At 44.9% G+C, this 21,630-nt stretch overlaps 1 protein-coding gene across 2 annotated transcripts in view; it reads left to right on the top strand.

Annotated features, from left to right (window-relative positions):
- The window catches only part of MTMR11 (myotubularin related protein 11), a 102,817-nt gene that overhangs the window by 50,767 nt on the left and 30,420 nt on the right, over positions 1-21,630 (top strand). For both annotated transcript variants that reach the window (XM_073609822.1, XM_073609823.1), the window contains 6 exons: positions 262-334; positions 3,040-3,182; positions 5,546-5,624; positions 15,167-15,308; positions 17,975-18,062; positions 18,154-18,242. In XM_073609822.1, the coding sequence (XP_073465923.1) occupies positions 262-334; positions 3,040-3,182; positions 5,546-5,624; positions 15,167-15,308; positions 17,975-18,062; positions 18,154-18,242 (614 nt within the window). The remainder of the gene's footprint in view (positions 1-261; positions 335-3,039; positions 3,183-5,545; positions 5,625-15,166; positions 15,309-17,974; positions 18,063-18,153; positions 18,243-21,630) is intronic.

Genomic DNA, 21,630 nt, shown 5'->3' on the forward strand with positions numbered 1-21,630 from the left:
TATACAGGCCACCTGCAGATCCCCGAGCTCGGAAAACACCAGTATTTCACGATCACTTCAGCCTCAAACTGCCCGTGTGCATGCGGACTTATTATCCGTGTTACCCCTCTCAGCCAATCAGGCGTTACCTTTGTAACACCAGCCATCAGCCAGGCTCTGATTGGTTGCTTTGGATAGCGCAGACTTTGTCATTTCCTTCAGATGTTTGTTTGTTGCGCTCAGGACATGCAGGAGTTAACGAGACGCGTATTTCTGTGGCAGGATTCCCCTGGCGAGGCGTTATTTGACAACGACAATGACATCGCCCTGCCCTGCGCTGACAGGATTTTGGCAGGTAAGGACCTTGGCATCGCCTTACAACTTGCCAAGAGGAGCACAATACACCCACACATGTGTACTATTAACAGAGGCGGCGACCCTTCTTCACCGGGAACCAAGGGTGGCAGAGGCAAGCAGGAGACTCTTCCCTGTAGAGTTTCCCAGTATATGGCCATTCCATTTTGACAGAAGGCAATCTAACAATCGACTTATGTTGAACAGGAATATTGGAAAATTTTCCTTCATTCAGCAGCTGCAGCCAATCAGCTGCAGTGCTGATCAGTGTATTCTATCAGCAGAGGAATCCCCCACTATCTGAATACAATAACACAACTGGGAGGATTTCTCCTTCCACCTCGCTTGTATGGATGGGGGAAACAGTTCCCTTTTTTTTTCGATCAGCTTATTAGATGATCAAAAAAAAAAAAAAACAACCCATTTATGACCAACCTTAGCCAGGCAAGAACCAGCAGAGCAAGAACATATAACACATAAAGTAAAGGATGTAGCACAGGGTGTTCCTTTGGCAATAAAAGGTCATGTGCCTACAGGCTCCTGATAAAAGTCAACACTTGAGTGCCAGGCTGAGTATTAGGCTAACTGGCTGTCCTCTGTCCTGTCACAGACCTGATCAGAAGTTCTATGTAAGTCTATGAACAGGTACAGTATCTCTCAAAAGTGAGTACACCCCTCACATTTTTGTAAATATTTTATTCTGTCTTTTCATGTGACAACACTGAAGAAATGACACTTTGCTACAATGTAAAGTAGTGAGTGTACAGCTTGTATAACAGTGTAAATTTGCTGTCCCCTCAAAATAACTCAACACACAGCCATTAATGTCTAAACTGCTGGCAACAAAAGTGAGTACACCCCTAAGTGAAAATGTCCAAATTGGGCCCAATTGTGATTTGTTACTGTTACAAGGTCTCAGGTGTGAATGGGGAGCAGGTGTGTTCAATTTGGTATTGTTGCTCTCTCTCTCTCATACTGGTCACTGGAAGTTCAACATGACACCTCATGGCAAAGAACTCTCTGAAGATCTGAAAAAAAGAATTGTTGCTCTACATAAAGATGGCCTAGGCTATGAGAAGATTGCCAAGACACTGAAACTGAGCTGCAGCATGGTGGCCAAGACCATACAGCGGTTTAGCAGAGCAGGTTCCACTCAGAACAGGCCATGGTCGACCAAAGAAGTTGAGTGCACATGCTCAGCGTCATATCCATAGGTTGTCTGTGGAAAATAGACGTATGAGTGCTGCCAGCTTTGCTACAGAGGTTGAAGTGGTGGGGGTCAGCCTGTCAGTGCTCAAACCATACGCCGCACACTGCATCAAATTGGTCTGCATGGCTGTCATCCCAGAAGGAAGCCTAAAGATGATGCACAAGAAAGCCCGCAAACAGTTTGCTGAAGACAAGCAGACTAAGGACATGGATTACTGGAACCATGTCCTGTGGTCTGATGAGACCAAGATTAACTTATTTGGTTCAGATGGTGTCAAGTGTGTGTGGTGGCAACCAGGTGAGGAGTACAAAGACAAGTGTGTCTTGCCTACAGTCAAGCATGGTGGTGGGAGTGTCATGGTCTGGGGCTGCATGAGTGCTGCCGGCACTGGGGAGCTACAGTTCATTGAGGGAACCATGAAGGCCAACATATACTGTGACATACTGAAGCAGAGCATGATCCCCTCCCTACGGAGACTGGGCCGCAGGGCAGTATTCCAACATGATAACAACCCCAAACACACCTCGAAGACGACCATTGCCTAAAGAAGCTGAGGGTAAAGGTGATGGTCTGGCCAAGCATATCTCCAGACCTAAACCCTATTGAGCATCTGTGGGGCATTCTCAAATGGAGGGTGGAGGAGGGCAAGGTCTCTAACATCCACCAGCTCCGTGATGTCGTCATGGAGGAGTGGAAGAGGACTCTAGTGGCAACCTGTGAAGCTCTGGTGAACTCCATGCCCAAGAGAGTTAAGTCAGTGCTGGAAAATAATGGTGGCCACACAAAATATTGAAACTTTGGGCCCAATTTGGACATTTTCACTTAGGGGTGTACTCACTTTGTTTGCCAGAGGTTTAGACATTAATAGCTGTGTGTTGAGTTATTTTGAGGGGACAGCAAATTTACACTGTTATACAAGCTGTACACTCACTACTTTACATTGTAGCAAAGTGTCATTTCTTCAGTGTTGTCACATGAAAAGATAGAATAAAATATTTACAAAAATGTGAGGGGTGTACTCACTTTTGTGAGATATTGTAGATACAAACAGACGGGCATTCGTTTACTTTTGAGGCTGTCCAGTTTTGCAAAAAAAAGAACAGAAAAAGTCTGCATCATGACGCAATATGGCAGTTAGAGGTTGTCTAATATAAACGGAAGGTAGAAACAAGAGATAATCTGATGTATGCAAACACACATCCAGCTGCCCATAGATCTAATATGGGTCTAAAAAAATCCTGCAGCAAAAAAGTGAATGGATGTCCTTGGTTCTGCTCCAATTCAGCAGGGGATCTTTTCATGGATCCTATGCTGGGTATGCAAAGGCATTTGGTGCTCATTAAGGCGATTTACGCCATTTGCAGCTATTGAGTAATACTGTATATATTATTCAAAGTTTTTGTGCCCGTAGCTGAGCTGTAAATGACCCCAAGCATTCATGCTGGCACGTTTGATATTGTCAATCTGTTCTCATCCCGTTTTTCCTTGACTTGTAGTGGCCGGACAGAGTAAAGTAAAGGTTGTTACTCCTTCGCTGAGCCTGAAGTTTGTCCCGGAAGAGCTTATGATCCATTACAGAGGATTCCGCCTAATGCACTTCCACTTCAGTGACAACGGCTTGAAGACTGAGGCCTACACTGTAAGGTTCAAATGTTGGACGGTTTCCCTTTTGAAGCTGAATACCAATTAGCTGGTTAATGGGTGATGGAAAACCAACTGTTTCCTTTTCTTTTAGGTAGCATTTTCATATTATTTTTTTTATAACTAGTACAAAAAAAAGCAATCAAACACTGACGTGGTTCATCATTTGTGTGGCCACCCATGGTAAATCGCTTATCAAAGGCATCCTCAGTGCCTGTGTTAACCATTACACATGATTGCAAAGCAGTTGTGATGTGGCCCCCTTCACTTGAATGAGTCTTGTTTGGCAGTAGTACCACATCTGCACGTGTAGACACGCTGACTCCTATGGCAACAATCTTGAACAGTTTCTAACAAAGGTTACAATGAACTCTTTCATTTTCTCTACAATCTCCTATTGTAGATCTTCACTCAACTGAGCTCCCAGTCTCTCTCACTAGACTTCCTGATCCACTGCCACTGGATCCCCTGAGCTCTTTCAACCTTCTCACTCAGTATCTTCCTCAAGAGTCCCCCCTTCATCCCTGCTGGGTCCCTAGCTTGGCATCCAAGATAATTCTCAAGAGTCACCCCACTGGCCTGCCCGGTCCCTAGCTTCACACACAAGGCTGCTCTGCAAGCGTCACCTCCTCTGGCTGGGTCCCTGGCTTGACTCCTGCTGAAGTTTCCCCACTCTTCACCATCCCCAGTTAGTGAGAATACTGCTCCGGTACTTGCTTCAGCTACTCACAGTGGTCCCTGGTAACAAGATGGATAGTCCCTTAGTGGCAACAGCTTCCCCTCTACCTCCGACCATGACAGGTTCTCTGGCCAGCAGAACCGTCACTTCTGACTGGACTGAAAGTCGCAGTCCCAACCCTACTCTGCTTTCTTGCTTCTGGATAGGCCATTAGACAGCCTAGCAGCCAGATGTCCCCGGGATAGGCCTCAGGCTCTGGCCTAGCAGCAGCACAACACACGTCCACCCAGACAGCTATCCAGGTGGAACAGAACCCCGATCACCTGACCTCACCCAAATAAATATGCTCCCCATGCAGGCCAAGGGACCCAAGAAGATCCCTGCCTATTGGCTGAGATACTCCATCTATTCCTAATCTGTCCTTGCAATGCCCTTGTCTTATCTAATGCCACCAGATATCCAGCCATCTAGTGACAGAAGAGAGAAGTGCAGCAATTCCATAGCTAGGGTGGAATCAATTGATCTCCTATCAATTGGCCAAGGCAACAATACTTGGCAGGTAAATTTACTAGCAACTCTGCCTAAACTTCAGGGTGCTACATTCAGAAGTTTCAAGACTTCCTGTGCCCCTCACTGGACAAGACAAAAAAACATAGTTAAAGATATTCTTGGAGTCCACTGAGGGACACAGGTCCCATCTGCCTCTGTGTATGATCATGCTCTTGGTACTAGTTTGCTACTGAACTAAGGCACGATGATAGTAAGTAGGATTGTCCCAAGGCTGGCCTACCATTTTTTTTTTTTGCTTTCCAATGTCCAATCCTCCTGTAGATGGCCATTTGACCCAACATTTTTTACTTCCTGTTTCCCATGATGGACTCCAAGAAAACTATATTACAGTGAGTACAAAAATCCTGTTATTACTGGAATACAAAGGCAGCTGGCAAACGTCATGTGCTGATTGTACCCAAGTAGATCTATTTTTTACATGAGATTACTGCCAGCAGCTATAGCTGCTAGCGGTAATCATTGTGTTCTGCCAGCCGGGAAGGCTCCCTGCACACTCCTCCCCCTCCGGGAGAACACAATAGCACTGTCGGAGGCATTCCCCCATCTACACTGACTATGTTGATGTTTATAATCAAGCATAGGTGTGCGCAGCCTATTGCATTAGGGTGTTCACCCCAAAGTTTAAATACATATGCATGTGTATATGTACTGATGGTGTCAGTAGGGCAGTGGACAGTGTCAGTAGTTGTATTTTTATTCTTTTAAAATTATTTTATTTTGTAACATTTTTTTTTTGGATGAAATATCAGTGGTCTAAACAGGGGGGAATATGCACCACACAAGGCGATTAGGGTGTGCCTAGGCACACCTGGCACACCCTGTGCGCATGTAATCAAGCAATTTTCTCTTTCTTTCTACCTGTGGTGGAAGAAAAGAAAATTAAATCATCTATGGTCTGCTTTAGTGTGATAACTGCAGCTTAAGAAAATGAGAGTTTCAGATTTTCATAGACATAGTAGTATAGTAGGGGAGCCGGTGAGAGAGCCAAGGACTGTGTGCATTAATAAAAGACAATCATTTTTTTAAATTTTATTGCTACTGATTCATCTCATTGGTTCTATCATATTACATTTAATGGTGTATCCGCGTGTTGATCTGATTTTTCATTGTAGATGACAAACACCATGATTAAGAACCAGCAGCTGATCAGCTCAGCCATACATCGGGAGGAAGCCATGCTTCGAAGTCTAGGTGAGAAGCACTATGAGATATGATCTCATTACAGCAAGAATATTTACCCACACACATGTGCATCACATCTGTTTATAGATGTTTTCTTAACCACCTCAGCCCCGGAAGATTTGGCTGCTCAATGACCAGGCCGTTTTTTGCGATTCTGGACTGCGTCTCTTTAACTGACAATTGCGCGGTTGTACGACGTTGTACCCAAACAAAATTGACGTTTTTTTTTCCCCCCACAAATAGAGTTTTCTTTTGGTGGTATTTGATCAACTCTGAAGTTTTTATTTCTTGCTCTATAAACAAAAGAAGAGCAACAATTTTGAAAAAAACACAATATCTTTTACTTTTTTCTATAATAAATCTTCCAAATTAAAAAAAAAATGTTTTCCTCAGTTTAGGCCGATATGTATTCTACATATTTTTGGTAAAAAACAACCGCAATAAGCGTATATTGATTAGTTTGCGCAAAAGTTATAGCGTTTACAAAATAGGGGATAGATTTTATGGCATTTTTATTATTTTTTTTTTTTTTTACTATTAATGGCAGTGATCTGCGATTTTTATCGGGACTGCAATATTGCGGCAGAGAAATTGAACACTTTTGACACATTTTTGAGACCATTGACAAAAAATTGCTATAAAAATGCACTGATTACTGTATAAATGTCACTGTCAGGGAAGGGGTTAACACTAGGGGGCGATCAAGGGGTCAACTGTGTTCCCTAGGTGTGTTCTAACTGTAGGGGGGATGGGACTGACTAGGGGAGGAGAGAGATCAGTGTTCATACTTAGTTCTGAACACACGATCTCTCTCCTCTCCCCTGAGAGAACTGGGATTTGTGTGTCTACACACACAGATCCCGGTTCTCGCTCTGTCACGAGCGATCGCGAGTGCCCGGCGGTCATTGCGCCTGCCGGCACTCGCATTGGCTGCGGGCACACGCGCCTCCTACACCATCTTAAAGGGCCGATGTACAGTTACGGCGGCTCGCCCAGGGGAGCCAACTTGTCGCAGTAAAACTGCGGCGGCTGGTCGGGAACCAGTTACAGTGTAACTGAATTTTTTTAATGAGGACAAAACGCTTCCCTGGTGAGTTACATATGTTGCAAGGATTCTTGCTATCTGTATTGGAGCTTACACATGAATTTGACTCACTTCCTGTTTCCCTGGGTGGGATGATCTTCCTGCTGTAGTCACATGATTAGTCCCAGTACTGTAATAAAAGAAGAACAGTGGCTAGCCTAACACATTGGTGATTGGCGTGTCTTATGTCATGGAAATATTTCCTGTGAAAAAGCTGGATTGCACTATTTCCTGTCTTGCTTGCCTGTGTGAAAGCTCTTTTGGGTTCTTTCACACTGCTCCATTAAAAAAATGCATTAAAAACAGATACAGTGCCTTGAAAAAGTATTCATACCCCTTGAAATTTTGTCATGTTACAATCAAAAACATAAATGTATTTTATTGGGATTTTATGCAATAGACCAACACAAAGTGGCACATAATTGTGAAGTGGAAGGAAAAATGATAAATGTTTTTCAAAATGTTTTACAAATAAATATGTGAAAAGTGTGGCATGTATTTGTATTCAGCCCTCTTTACTCTGATACTCCTAACTAAAATCTAGTGGAACCAAATGCCTTCAGAAGTCACCTAATTAGTAAATAGAGTCCACCTGTGTGTAATTTAATGTCAGTATAAATAAAGCTGTTCTGTGAAGCCCTCAGAGGTTTGTTAGAGAACCTTAGTGAACAAACATCATGATGAAGGCCAAGGAACACACCAGACAGGTCAGGGATAAAGTTGTGGAGAAGTTTAAAGCAGGGTTAGGTTATAAAAAAATATCCCAAGCTTTGAACATCTCACGGAGCTCTGTTCAATCCATCATCCATCATCATAGACTATCCCCTCTTCAGTCTATCATGAATGCTGCTGCCAGACTTATCCACCTTACCAACCGCTCAGTGTCTGCCAACCCTCTACTCCAATCCCTATACTGGCTCCCAATCACCCAGCGAATTAAATTAAAAATACTAACCACAACATACAAAGCCATTCACAACTCTGCCCCAAGCTACATCATTAATCTTGTCTCCAAATATCACCCAAATCGACCTCTCCGCTCTTCTCAAGACCTCCTGCTTTCAAGCTCTCTCATCTCCTCCTCCCATGCTCGTCTCCAGGATTTCTCCAGAGCCTCTCCCATCCTCTGGAACTCGCTACCTCCATCTATCCGGCTATCCCCTACTCTTGCTACCTTCAGGCAATCCCTGAAAACTCATCTCTTCAGGAAAGCCTATCACGTCTCCAACTAATCTCCTACCACTTCTATCAGCTCATTCCCCATAGTTACAACCTTTTGTACCACCTGCCCCACCCTATTAGATTGTAAGCTCTTCTGAGCAGGGCCCTCTTAATCCTCTTGTATTGTATTGTATTATAACTGTATTGTCTCCCTTTTATATTGTAAAGCGCTGCGTAAACTGTTGGTGCTATATAAATCCTGAATAATAATAATAATCATCCGAAAATGGAGAGAGTATGGCACAAATGCAAACCTACCAAGACATGGCCGTCCACCTAAACTGACAGACCGGACAAGGAGAGTATTAATCAGAGAAGCAGCCAAGAAGCCCATGGTAACTCTGGAGGAGCTGCAGAGATCCACAGCTCAGGTGGGAGAATCTGTCCACAGGACAACTATTAGTCGTGTACTCCACAAATCTGGCCTTTATGGAAGAGTGACAAGAAGAAAGACATTGTTGAAACAAAGCCATAAGAAGTCCAATTTGCAGTTTGCGAGAAGCCATGTGGGGGACACAGCAAACATGTGGAAGAAGGTGCTCTGGTCAGATGAGACCAAAATTGAACTTTTTGGCCTAAAAGCAAAACGCTATGTGTGGCAGAAAACAAACACTGCACATCACCCTGAACACACCATCCCCACCGTGAAACATGGTGGTGGCAGCATCATGTTGTGGGGATGCTTTACTTCAGCAGGGACAGGGAAGCTGGACAGAGTTGATGGGAAGATGGATGGAGCCAAATACAGGGCAATCTTAGAAGAAAACCTGTTAGAGTCTGCAAAAGACTTGAGACTGGGGCGGAGGTTCACCTCCCAGCAGGACAACAACCTTAAACATACAGCCAGAGCTACTATGGAATGATTTAGATCAAAGCATGTTCATGTGTTAGAATGGCCCAGTCAAAGTCCAGACCTAAATCCAGTTGAGAATCTGTGGCAAGACTTGAAAATTGCTGTTCACAGACGTTCTCCATCTAATCTGACAGAGCTTGAGATATTTTGCAAAAAGTGATGGGGAAAAATGTCACTCTCTAGATGTGCAAAGCTGGTAGAGACATCCCCAAAAAGACTTGCAGCTGTAATACAAATGCACGCCACACTTTTCAGATATTTATTTATAAAAAATTTTGAAAACCATTTATCATTTTCTTCCACTTCACAATTATGTGCCACTTTGTGTTGGTCTATCACATAAAATCCCAATAAAATACATTTAAGTTTTTGGTTGTTATATGACAAAATGTGGAAAATTTCAAGAGGTATGAATAATTTTTCAAGGCACTGTATGCATCCTCATAGTGTCCAGTTCTTCAGTTTTGGGGTATCCCATGCTGCCTCACCCCATCACGTTCTATGTTCCAATAAAACCCTAAAAAGACACCCCTAGACCATTCTTTTGAGACAGAAAAGGCTATGTGTGTCCTAACTGGGGGAATAAGGCCAAGTCCACCAGTGGCTTTTTCAGGGGTGTGCTACACAAATATATGTGGAAGCCACAGTGTCTACATCAAGGCTCCCCTGTATACTGGGGTCCTAACTCATATCATCCGTCCCCGCTCTCGTCCGATTCTGCAGACGGAGGAAAATCCTATTTTTCCTATTTTTCTCCCCATAGGGGAGAGCGAAGATCTGACAGGGCGGTCCCTGCACGATGTGCAGGGACCGCCCTGTCATCCGCTGGCTCAGCCAGCGGATGTTCACAGGACGGATCATCACAGATCCGTCCCGTGTGAAAGGACCCCTAGGGTATATAATTTTTGAAGCAAAGCAAACGCAGCATGTATATCAAGGACCATTAATCAGACCGAGACAGAATTATAGTTAAATCACACTTGTTTAATCATAATATTAAGGTAAACAGAGTAAGCGTATTCAAAACAAGCCAGAGTTCAGTAACCGGATCGGGTAGTCAGCCAAGCAAATGTCAGAGAGCCAGAGATAAACATAGTAGTACAGCAAGCAGGATCAGGAGCCAGAAGGAACGTCAGCCGAGCAAGTCTTCAACAGGAAAGCAGGAGAAAGTCTCTGTGTTGACAAAGGCGAAGGCAGAGAGCTGGACAACTTTAAGTAGGCAGGCAACAACAGCTGGGTAACTGTGGAGAGAGATAGGAGCTGGCAAATAGCCGACAGCTGAGCGGCCAGCTCAGAGAAGGAAGAGCTGAGCCCAGCCCTGACAATTTAAACAGGACTGTAAGATAACCATTTTATTTAGTGATAGGTACTTTGATTGGCATTCAGAGCATGGTGTAAACAAGGCCCTAAAGACGCAGGCAGACACTGGACACCCAGCAAGAGCAAAATGGCAACTAAAGGCATCCAATGTGTCCACATACCAAATCTAGAGAAACAACAATCATAAAACAGGCATCAGATCCCAGAAGACAAGCCAAAGCCAGAACCAGAACCCAAGCCGACAGAATACTGAAATACCATGAAGAACTCGAAGGAATATTTTTAGCTCCGGCATTGTGTCAGTAGGCCGAAATACTTTTAGAAACACAAAAAAGAAAAGTTTGGCAAGGCATCGGGCATACAATGGCCGCCCCCTGGAGTGTTTTGTCTTGGCAGTGATTAAAGCCTGAACATACAGACAAACCAGACGGGTTCAGGACGGGGTCGCTGCCTTTTTTGGCAGAATTCGCTTGAGAATGTACCGCAAGCCCATCTATTGTCTCGTAGAGGCAGCCAAGATGGAAACAATGAAAACAAAAAGCTTCACAACAAACAACAACAGATACAATGGTCTTCTTGTTTAAAAATGTCTGAAATAAGAACGGCATTGCTGTCCTGAAAAGCAGACTCTGATTGGCTGATCTGAAGATCTGACTTCTCCATGTTTGAGGCTAAAGCCTCGTACACACGATCAGATTTTCGTCAGAGGATTGTGTGATGACAGACTGCCTAAAATCCGACCGTTAGTACGCTCCATCAGACAATTGTTGGCCAACTTTCCGCCAACAAATGTTGGATGGCAGGCTAGTAAATTTTTGGCGGCCAACGGTCTGTTGTCAGATTTTCCTATCGTGTGTACACAAGTCCGTCACACAAAAGTCCAAAGTACAAACACGCATGCTCGGAATCAATGCTCACCAAACACGACGTTAGCAGAAGGTGCCCAAAGGGTGGCGCTCAAGAGCAGAAATTCCACGTAGTACGTCACTACGTTCGTGTTTGTTGGCCGACAATTGTGTATCGTTTGTAGGCAAGACAAGTTCCTGGCATAGGCCCTTCGGACAAAAGTCCAATCGTGTGAACGAGGCTTTAGGGCAGTGATGGCGAACCTTGGCACCCCAGATGTTTTGGAACTACATTTCCCATGATGCTGAACTACATTGCAAAGTGAATGAGCATCATGGGAAATGTAGTTCCAAAACATCTGGGGTGCCAAGGGTCGCCATTACTGCTTTAGGGTTTAAAGTGTTGCATTAGAAGCTGCAGCAAGTCAGATAGAGACCGCCTCTAACCCTTTCCTCCTCAGCCTGACTGTCCCCGGCCCACCCCTTTCATTAACAACTTAAGGACTTTTCCCCCTTAATGGCCAGGCCATTTTTTGCAATACGGCACTGCGTCGCTTTAACTGACAATTGCGCGGTCGTGTGACGCTGTACCCAAACAATATTGATGTCTTTTTTTCCCACAAATAGAGCTTTCTTTTGGTGGTATTTGATCACCTTTATATTTTTTGAGCTATAAAAAAAAGAGCGACAATTTAAAAAAAAAAAAACAATATTTTTTACTTTTTGCTATAATAAATATCCAAAAAAAAAAAAAATTTCTTCATCAGTTTAGGCCAATATGTATTCTTCTATATATTTTTGGTAAAAAAAAAAAAAAATCGCAATAAGTGTATATTGATTGGTTTGCGCAAAAGTTATAGTGCCTTCAAAATAGGGGATAGATTTATGGCATTTTTATTATTAACTTTTTTTTTTTACTAGTAATGGCGGTAATCAACAATTTTTAGCAGGACCACGACATTTTAGCGGGACTGCGGCGATCGAACACTTTTTTTTGGCACCAGTGACATTTATACAGCGATCAGAGCTAAAAATAGCCACTGATTACTGTATAAATTTCAATGGCAGATTGACAGATCCTCGTTCTGGCTCTCTGAGGAGCGATCGCGGGTGGCCGGCGGACATCGCGGCCGCCGGCCACGGGCATCGGCTCCAGGTGTTGCGCTTTGGGCGCACCCCATATACCCCTTAAACAGCTACAGGCGATTTACACCCCCTATACCCCTTAAACAGCTACGGCGATTCACACCCCCTATACCCCTTAGACAGCTACGGCGATTTGCACAGGGGAGCCAACCTGCCACCAGGGGCAGATCCAGAGTCTAGTCTCGGGAGGGGCACTGCCAGAAAATCCGTTTTTTTTGGGGGGGCAATTTATCGGGGAAACGGCTGGTGTTGGCACTGCAATCATTCCAGCACCATGGTTGTTACGGTGTCAGGATGATTAAAGCGCATTATTTCTATAATTACATTGTAATTTAAAATGAAATAGTTCAACTCACCATAATGCAGAATCAGTGGGAGCCCTGAGTGTGTCACTTGCCACGTCACCTGCCACACATTGCAGATTGTCACTTGCCACGTCGCCTGCCACACCTTGTGGATTGTCACTTGCCACGTCACCTGCCACACCTTGTGGATTGTCACTTGCCACACATTGCAGATTGTCACTTGCCACGTCGCCTGCCACACCTTGTGGATTGTCACTTGCCACGTCACCTGCCACACCTTGTGGATTGTCACTTGCCACACCTTGCAGATTGTCACTTGCCTGCCACCAGATGCAGATTGTCACCTGCCACACCTTGCGGATTGCCACTTGCCACGTCACCTGCCACACCTTGTGGATTGTCACTTGCCTGCTAAGGTGGTCTTTTGGTTGTCTCTTGCTGTGTCCCAGACTCCCAGAGTCAGGCAACAGAGAGATAATTTAATCTCTCTGCTGCCTGCACAGTGAGGGCGGAAGTTACTACAGGGATGCAGGGCTGGCGGTGAGAGATGATCTCATCTCTCTGCTCCCCCGCCCCTGGCTAACTGATTGGCCAGCTGCCACACCGAGCCTGCTCTCTCACTCTCACCTGCCAACACACTGAGCCACCTGGCAGCCTGGCCCGCCCACAAACCCGGTCCGCCCGGTCCGCCAGCTATCTCACCCGCCCGCAGAGACGCCCGCTATCTCACTCGCCTGCTATCTCGCCCGCCCGGCTGGCAACAAATTTCTCGGGGGTGGCAATTGCCCCGTTGCTCCCCCTGGATCCGCCCCTGCCTGCTGCTGTATAACGACGGTGGCTGGTCAGCAAGTAGTTAATTGGATTTTAGTTTTTCCAATAATGGAGGCTCAGCATGACATGTGGGCGTTACCTAGCCACTTGCCGACCACAATACATATATATATGTTGTGGTTTTCAAGTGAACCCCGGTACCGTTTTGCCAGCAGACGGCTGTCTTTCATGAAACCGTTCCGATGCCCCCCTCTCGCCATTGGCCGGTGTTTCTCGGGCTTACCGTTACCACTGGTTCGAGAAGCGATCTGACGGTGCGACCGTCTGCTCTCATAGGCGGTCATATAATTAACACACCCCCTGCCACGCCCCTTTAGAGAAGAATTATACAAAAAAAATTGGTTAAACCCACAAGTGCTTTTTTTTTTTTTTTTTACCACTACTATTCCTTTATACTGGCTTTTAAAATTTACAAATGCACCAATTTAGAGATTGGATGAAAGGTTTAGCACTGAGAAACACTTTTTGAAAGATAAAAATTGCATTTTATATACGATATAGATCAGACCAAAATGAGGGACAAATGAGGAGGAATGAGGGACAGAGGGACTTTGTACCAAATCAGAGACAGTCCCTCGAAATCAGGGACAGTTGGGAGCTATGCTCTTTGATCGACTCTATGGCCTTGGAGGACCGGAGGGACATCATGACATCACTTCTGGTCCAGGCTAGAAGAAAAAAAAAATTAAAGCAAAAGATCAAAAATACATTTTTTTTTTTAAAGGTAAAGAAGAGATTTGGGGTCTTTTTGACCCTAGATCTCACCATGAAGAGGACCTGTCATCCCTTATTTCTATTACAAGGGATGTTTACATTCCTTGTAATAGGAATAAAAGTCATCAAAAAAAAAATTGAAGCATTGAGCTTCATTTTCTCGGCCCGTCATAGTGTTGTACGTCACCGCGTTCTTGACGGTTGAAAGTTCAGCGAACTTTTGTGTGACCGTGTGTATGCAAGGCAAGCTTCAGCGGAATCCCGACGGAAAAGCCGTCATATCTTTTTCCGACCAAAATCCGGATCGTGTGTACGCAGCATAAGAAAACTACAGCCATCAACCCTGCTGGGAAGTCATAGTCCAGTGTGAATAATGTGTCCGGGTCTCAGACATTCAGAAACCCGGACGCATGATTCCAAACCCGAACTGTCCGGGTGAATCCCGGACAGGTGGCAACCCTATGCATGACACCAATTTCCCTGTTACATTGGTGTCATCTCTCCACTCCCAGCCTGCTGACTGGTCAGTAAAAGAGCAGCAGCAGACTGACAAGATCATCTGTCTGCTCACTCTGTTCTCTCTTCCTATCAACATATTCTCTGTTAGCATATTTGTATGCAGCACGCCTGATTGGCTTCCAGTCCTGTCTCTCCTGCTCCCAGTAGGAGTGCCGCTGCAGAGGCGATTGCAAGAGGCCAATGGCAGTTTAAATTCAGATATATTCACTAGTCCCTTTTGTCAAACAATAAATGTACTACATTTTTTGTTGTCTTTTATATTTGCCTAGAGTTTAGCTTTAAAGCCTAATGCTGGCATTTACACAGCAATTTTCAAACAATGTCAGACACTTTTTCAATTGATTTTCAATCGCAAAAGCAACCGAACAGATCAAGGCAGCCCGCCACCAACACTTATATTAATTAATGGGGGTTTGCTCATAAAAAAATTTACTGTGTGATTGTGTCAGCCTTGTGAATAATACCCGGTAAAGTGTCTAATATTTTTATTTCCTATGATCGCCAGCTCCATCTAGTTGTCATAATGGGGTGCTTTCCTGATTGAGGTATTTCAGGAAAATACAGCGTTATGGCCACTAGATGGAGCTGATGATTATCTGCCTTGTCTTGTTGAAGGAGTCCAGACTGGAAATTTGGATATTCAGGGTTTTAATACCGTTCTGATTTAGTTGGTGAAATGGTGCTTCATGCTCTGCCCTTCTCACTGTTGACAGATAGGCGGGAAAGCGCAGCACAAATGGACTACCCTACAAGGCTTTTTGAGTCAGTAGCAGACTGGGAGAATGAAATTGAAAGGCTCGGAGCGACCGCCTGGAGAGTGACACCCCTTAATGAACGTTGTGACACCTGTACCAGGTAATGCCATGAGAGTAAAGGGACATGCGCTGTATGTTATCACATATGACTTTTAAAGCAGAACTGCAGACCAGAATAACAAGACTAAAGTAAATAGCCCAATGAAAATAAAATAGCAAAACCAGCTTTGGCTGTAATATTCGCTTATAGTCCAGAGGTTCCCGCACAGTATGCTTTTTCTAGATGTCTTCAGTCTGATGGCCAGCAGCATTCAACCCATTTCCTCTGAGCCCAGGTCACCCTTGAATTATACACCCAGGATGTACATGCGGCCTTGACTTCTGCCCAAGTCAAGATTAAGCCCATCCCCTCTCCTGGCGCTAAGCACTTTCTCAACTATTGGATGGCATAACCTCTAAGTTCTGGGATTTAAATGGAGAGTTAAGGGTCTAGTGCAGCCTTTCTCAACCTTTTCAACACAGAGGAACCCTTCAAATAACTTTCCAGTCTCAAGGAACCCCTGCTAAAATGACTAATTCTACAACTCATGATACTTTAGTGTGATGGTCAGTGGTAAGCATGCCCCTTATACTTGTGGTCACTGAGAAGAATTACCCCCTTTTCAGTCGGAACTTATCTGAGAGACAAAAATTCTCATTTGTCAAGGAACCCCTAGCAACCCAACCTCTGGAGGAACCCTGGTTGAGAAACCCTTGTCTAGTGCTACAAGGGGCCATAAAGTTGACTTACCAGAAGTCAGGGTTCCATATACATCCTGGGCCTAGGACCCGAGGACCTCCACAAGGACACAGAGATCTATTTGAGGACTATCAGCACAAGGTTCCTGGACTTCAGCACTGCTCTTACCACTGTATTCCAGCTCCCTTTGTACTATGTATATGAATTGTTCATTTCATATTTGACCAAAACTGATATTTAGGAAGCAGAAGCCTACAGTATAATTATGAAGCCAGAAAGAACTTCAGCTTCAAAAGAATTGACCTATAGCAGATGCTGACACAATCCAAGAATGTAGTCATGCGTCTGAAGTTAATAAGAGGTCCACATTATTTTGTGGAACTAAACTCTTTCAATCAACATTGACTATTTTAATCATTATGCCACTAGCATTAGTAAATAGAGAAGAAAATATTATAATATTATAATATATATATTATTATTATTATTATATTTACTTGTTTTAAATTTTTTTTTAGGTTTCTGGCCTAGGCCAAAATGATGTCATACATCCCAGGAGTCTTCATGGGCATTTTTTTTCTTTCATCCGGGGTGTTCTCAGTTAAGCACACCCTCCTGCCTGCATGCCCAAGATAAGGGCAGATAGATTCCAGGAAGTATAGGCTACATGAATCATCTGCCCTTACTCAAAATGGCTGTGGCTAGAAATGCTAGGGTGATGTTTTTCAAAGTGATTTCTCAACAAAACAAGACATGGATGGTTGGGGGAGAATGCTTTTAATATTAAAATTAAATTAAAGAGGAACTCCAGTCCCTGTTCCCCCCCCAAAAAAAAATTAAAGGGGTTGTAAAGTCTCTAGGTTTTTCACCTTAGTGCATATGCATTAAGGTGAAGAACCTTTTGTGGTGCAGCTGCCTCCAGAGCCCCCCTTTTACTTACCTGAATTCGGTCTTTCCAGCGATGAGAACGAGCCCAGCAGCTCCAGCTGCTGTCTTGGGTCCTCATTGGATAGATTGATAACAGCAGGAGCCCTTGCCTCCCGCTGCTGTCAATCAAATCCAGTGACACGTGAGCCAGGGGGGCGGGGCCGAGTACTGCTGTCTGTGTCAATGGATGCAGCAGCAGGACTCAGGAGCGTGCCTGCACGAGTGCCCCCAGAGAATGCGGCTCTCTGTGGCGTCACTTGAAGGGGAGCCAGGAGCGCCGCTGAGGGACCCCAGAAAAGGAGGACTGGGGCCGTTCTGTGCAAAACCATTGCACAGAGGAGGTAAATATTGGCATGAACCTTTACAATCACTTAAAAAGTCAGCAGATGTTCTCATCTGAGCTGATTCTTCAATTGGCTTTGGATCCAGGTGCTGTCATTTCCACTAAAGGAAACCAGCAGCGAAGCCTTGGGGCTTCACAGCCGGCTTCCAGCTGCCCAGGCGCGAGCCACACTAAACTTTGTGATTGGTCTCAGAAGGCTGCGGAGGAAGGAGGGGGGCTGAACTTCCGCTCAAATTGCCACTGTGATCTGACCGGAAGTGGGGGGGGGGGGGGGGGCAGGCACCTGACAAAATCAGGTACCCGCCCCCCCCCCCCCCCCCCCCCAAAAAAAATATGCCAAATGTAAACTATTGAGGAAGGAGGAGGAAGAGTGGAACTTACAGTCTTGTTCTACTTTAATACAGTGATTTCCTATGATCGTCAGCTCCATCTAGTGGTCATAATGGAGTTCACCCAATGGAGCTGACCATCATAAGAAATCACTGTATTAGGCAAAATAATTCAGAATTCATCAAGAATGGGTGAATGTATGTCACGCTCATCTAATGAATTTTTTATAAATACACCCCTCAGTGTAGATTTTAAAGAAGATTGCAAACAACTACGATGAAGTTCCTTCCTACTACCAATTTTTGTTTTTAAACTTTAGTTCTGCTTTAAATGGCTCTCTATTTGACCCTGGTTCCTGAGCTGGCACAGACAACAGACGCCTCCTTTACAACATCAAGCCTCAAAGTCCTTTATGTCTTTATTTCAGCCTCTCCAAGTACTTTGTGGTCCCCTGCAAGCTCTTGGACAATGACCTGAAGAAGACATTTGCACATTTCCAGCAGAGGCGGATAGCTGTGAGTACTGCGCCGCATCTGATCTTCGTCCCTAGATTAATATGTATGAAATATCATATAACACTGGTTTCTTTTTGTGTTGAATACACAGAGATGGTCGTGGCATCACCCGTGTGGAAGCGACCTGCTGAGAGCGGCTGGATTTCAATCCAACACTGACCCCGATAAAGAGGACCTCAAGTAAGCACAACTTGGGAGGGGGGTGGCTAATCCTGTTCGGATGATCCATCTCAATGGTTGTCCCTTCTTTTTAACGGACTTCTGAAGAGCTTTGTGTCTTGGAAAACGTCAACCTGCTCTATCATGGGTTAAATTGTAACCAATCTGGACATAGCCCATGTTTCTGGCTGCCTAGGAACCCCATGGTTGACCTGCATGTCTGGATTGGTGCTGAACACATGAATTTTGGTTGTACATATGGTCACCATTGGGTGGACTTATAATTGTTAAGCAGAGCTCACTGGCAGAAGGACTCATGCCCATGGTCAATTAGGTCACTGCCAGAAGGGCTCATGCCCATGGCCAACAAGGTCACTGCCAGAAAGGCTCATGGCCGATGAGGTCACTGCCAGAAGACTCATGCCCATGGTCAATGAGGTTACTGCCAGAAGGGCTCATGCCTATGGCCAATGAGGTCACTGCCAGAAGGGCTCATGCTCATGGCCAACGAAGTGACTGCCAGAAAGGCTCATGCTCTTGGCCGATGAGGTCACTGCCAGAAGAATTCATGCCCACGGTCAATGAGGTCACTGCCAGAAGGGCTCATGCCCATGGTCAATGAGGTCACTGCCAGAAGGGCTCATGCCCATGGCCAATGAGGTCACTGCCAGAAGGGCTCATGCTCATGGCCAACGAGGTGACTACCAGAAAGGCTCATGCTCATGGCCGATGAGGTCACTGCCAGAAGAACTCATGCCCATGGTCAATGAGGTCACTGACAGAAGGGCTCAAGCCCATGGTCAATGAGGTCACTGCCAGAAGGGCTCATGCTCATGGCCGATGATGTCACTGCCAGTAGGGCTCATGCCCATGGCCAATGAGGTCACTGCCAAAAGGGCTCATGCTCATGGACGTACAGCACCCAGATCAGCATATTTTTGCAGCAGGTGCAGCCAGGTGTTTCCCATCAGTGATGGGTTGACACTGTCCATGGCTGCCCACATGTGTTCTCACATGGAGTAATTACCTGCGGTAATGGAAGGTTGTGTTCCTTCTGGATGTGGACAGTGTCAGCCAATCATTGATTTGTACTGACTTCCTGTCTGTGACTGATTGGAAGCACTTGGCTGTACCCGCTGCAGAAATACGTTGATCTGGGTAGTTGTGCAGCCCTACAGCTACTGTATATGCATAAACTCTATAAATTCAGGCTTTGGTATGGAGTGTTCTCCACAGTGACTGGAGGAGAGGCCATGTGTTGAGCTCTCCTTTTCCTGAAACTTTTCTTTCTTCCATATATTGAAATTAATGGGGCTTTGCTCGCTTCAGAGTCCTAAGCACTAAAGGGTCTGTTTATAAATAATTTGTTGTGTAAATGTCTCAGCATTCACGCAGATGTCCCAAATAATTACTGTAATGATTGTAATATGTGTGCTATGTCATTTTCTATGTATTTCCTAAGATCGTCAAAGCCATCTAGTGGCCATAATGCAGTAGTTTCCTAAAATACTGCATTCGGGAAAAATGTTGCATTATGGCCACTAGATGGAGCTGCCAATCACAAGGAATATATAGAAAATAAAATTTCACACATATTGCAAACAATAATAAGATTATTTGAGACATTTGTGTGCATGCTGAGACATTCGCATAGCAGTTTTTTTTTTTTATAACTAGACCTCTAAGTGTCAAAGCACTGAACACATTTATAAACCACATAAAAGTGTTTTATAAATGTCCCAGTTTTTTTTTTTCTTAGCCTCATGTCCACGGTAAGACCCTATGTCTCAAGTAAAGAATGTTGTTCAGCTAATCCATTGTGTGCTGGCTTCCTGTTCGGGTGAACGCACTCTCACCATGACAGAAAGTGAAAGGAAAGCTCTCATTGGGGACACAAAGAGCAATTAAAATCTGACAGAAGGTTCTAACTCTTCACTGCTCTAAGCTCTCCAAGTTTTACAGTAGAACGGAGAAGGGTTAGAATTTTTTTCAGATTTTCCCTGCTAATCAATAAACAATCTATCCAGCACCATGCTTTTTGCGCCTGGCAAGGTGGGGTCTGGCCTACAATGATGCTGCAAAATATATTTGGAAAAAAGTGGCAGTGTGCCATAGGGGATATACAGTGTAGGGAGTTCCACCCCCTACACCCATATGCAGGGAGTTCCACCATCAACATGAAAAGTCAACTGAAAGTGCCAAGCCACCTGGCTCCATTGTCAGCAGCACCGCTGCTCTCCTTACCAGTCCATCTGACTGTGTTTCCCAGCTCTCCTGGTTCACTTGGCTCGCTTAGCCTTTAGTCGCAGCACCCTGCTGCATGACCCACTCCTGGCCTCTGAGTAGGCGTTCTCCTGACACCTCAATAGGAGCCCAACTGACTCCTGGGACAAGATCTGTATCCTGGCTGGGGCACCTCTGACCCCTGGGTGAGACCCCCTGTATCTTGACTCCTGGATGGGGCCCCTCTGACCCCTGGATGAGACCTTCTATCTCCAATATGGGAGCTGTCTCTAAAATGGGAACCCTGAGCTATCCCCAGGCTTGGGTATATAATGACCCTGCACACTTGTGTACTCACAAAGGCTGCAGGCATCCAGTAAAATCCGCACGCAGGATTGAAGGTTCCATCCCACCCAAGACTCTTTGGAGCCTTCAAGCTCCAGGCCCAAATCCAGGTCAGCAGAATCCAGAGAAAGCCTAAAACACAGCTTTCTCTGCTCAGAAACAATAGTCTGGAACTTTGCAAAAGCCTTAATGGGAATCCTGTGTCATTTTCTCCTGCATTTCCACGGTGGCAGGGCTTCGCACTGTCACTATATACTAAATATATATATGTATATATGTGTGTATATATATATATATATATATATATATATATATATATATATATATACATACCCATTGATTATACAAGATCAATACACCTGTTGAGTTGCCTATGCCCCATGCCCATGTCCCAGTTTACAGCAATTTACCATCTTTTAAGGATAGCAAGCAGTAAAAAACCTAGAATGGCAAGCCATATGTGCTAAGGGGATGGCATGTATTCCGCACACCAGAACTTGCACACACCACTTGTGTTCTGGAAATCAGAAGTTGCCAGACAGTGCCTTGCTGCACCAAGATGCATCACCTGCTGTCTGCGTCCTCACTAGGAGTGTTCAACCTGTATAATTGTCCTGGTGACCATTGTCCCTGGGACTGAAAGTGATGAGAAATCCAAAAGTTTGAGTTGTCGCTAGTAGGGTTAAACTGGGTTTGATCTGAACTCGGTCCAAAGGTGGTGGAACCCGTAGGAAGCTGTCACATAATCTCATCCCAGCCAACCTAATCAGCAGCACCTGGGCATTCCCTGCTCCACATCTGCACATACAGGCGGGCATGCTCCTGATGTCATTGACCCAAT

The sequence above is a fragment of the Aquarana catesbeiana genome, linkage group LG13 (genome assembly GCF_042186555.1).
Source record: "Aquarana catesbeiana isolate 2022-GZ linkage group LG13, ASM4218655v1, whole genome shotgun sequence".
Lineage (NCBI taxonomy): Eukaryota > Metazoa > Chordata > Amphibia > Anura > Ranidae > Aquarana > Aquarana catesbeiana.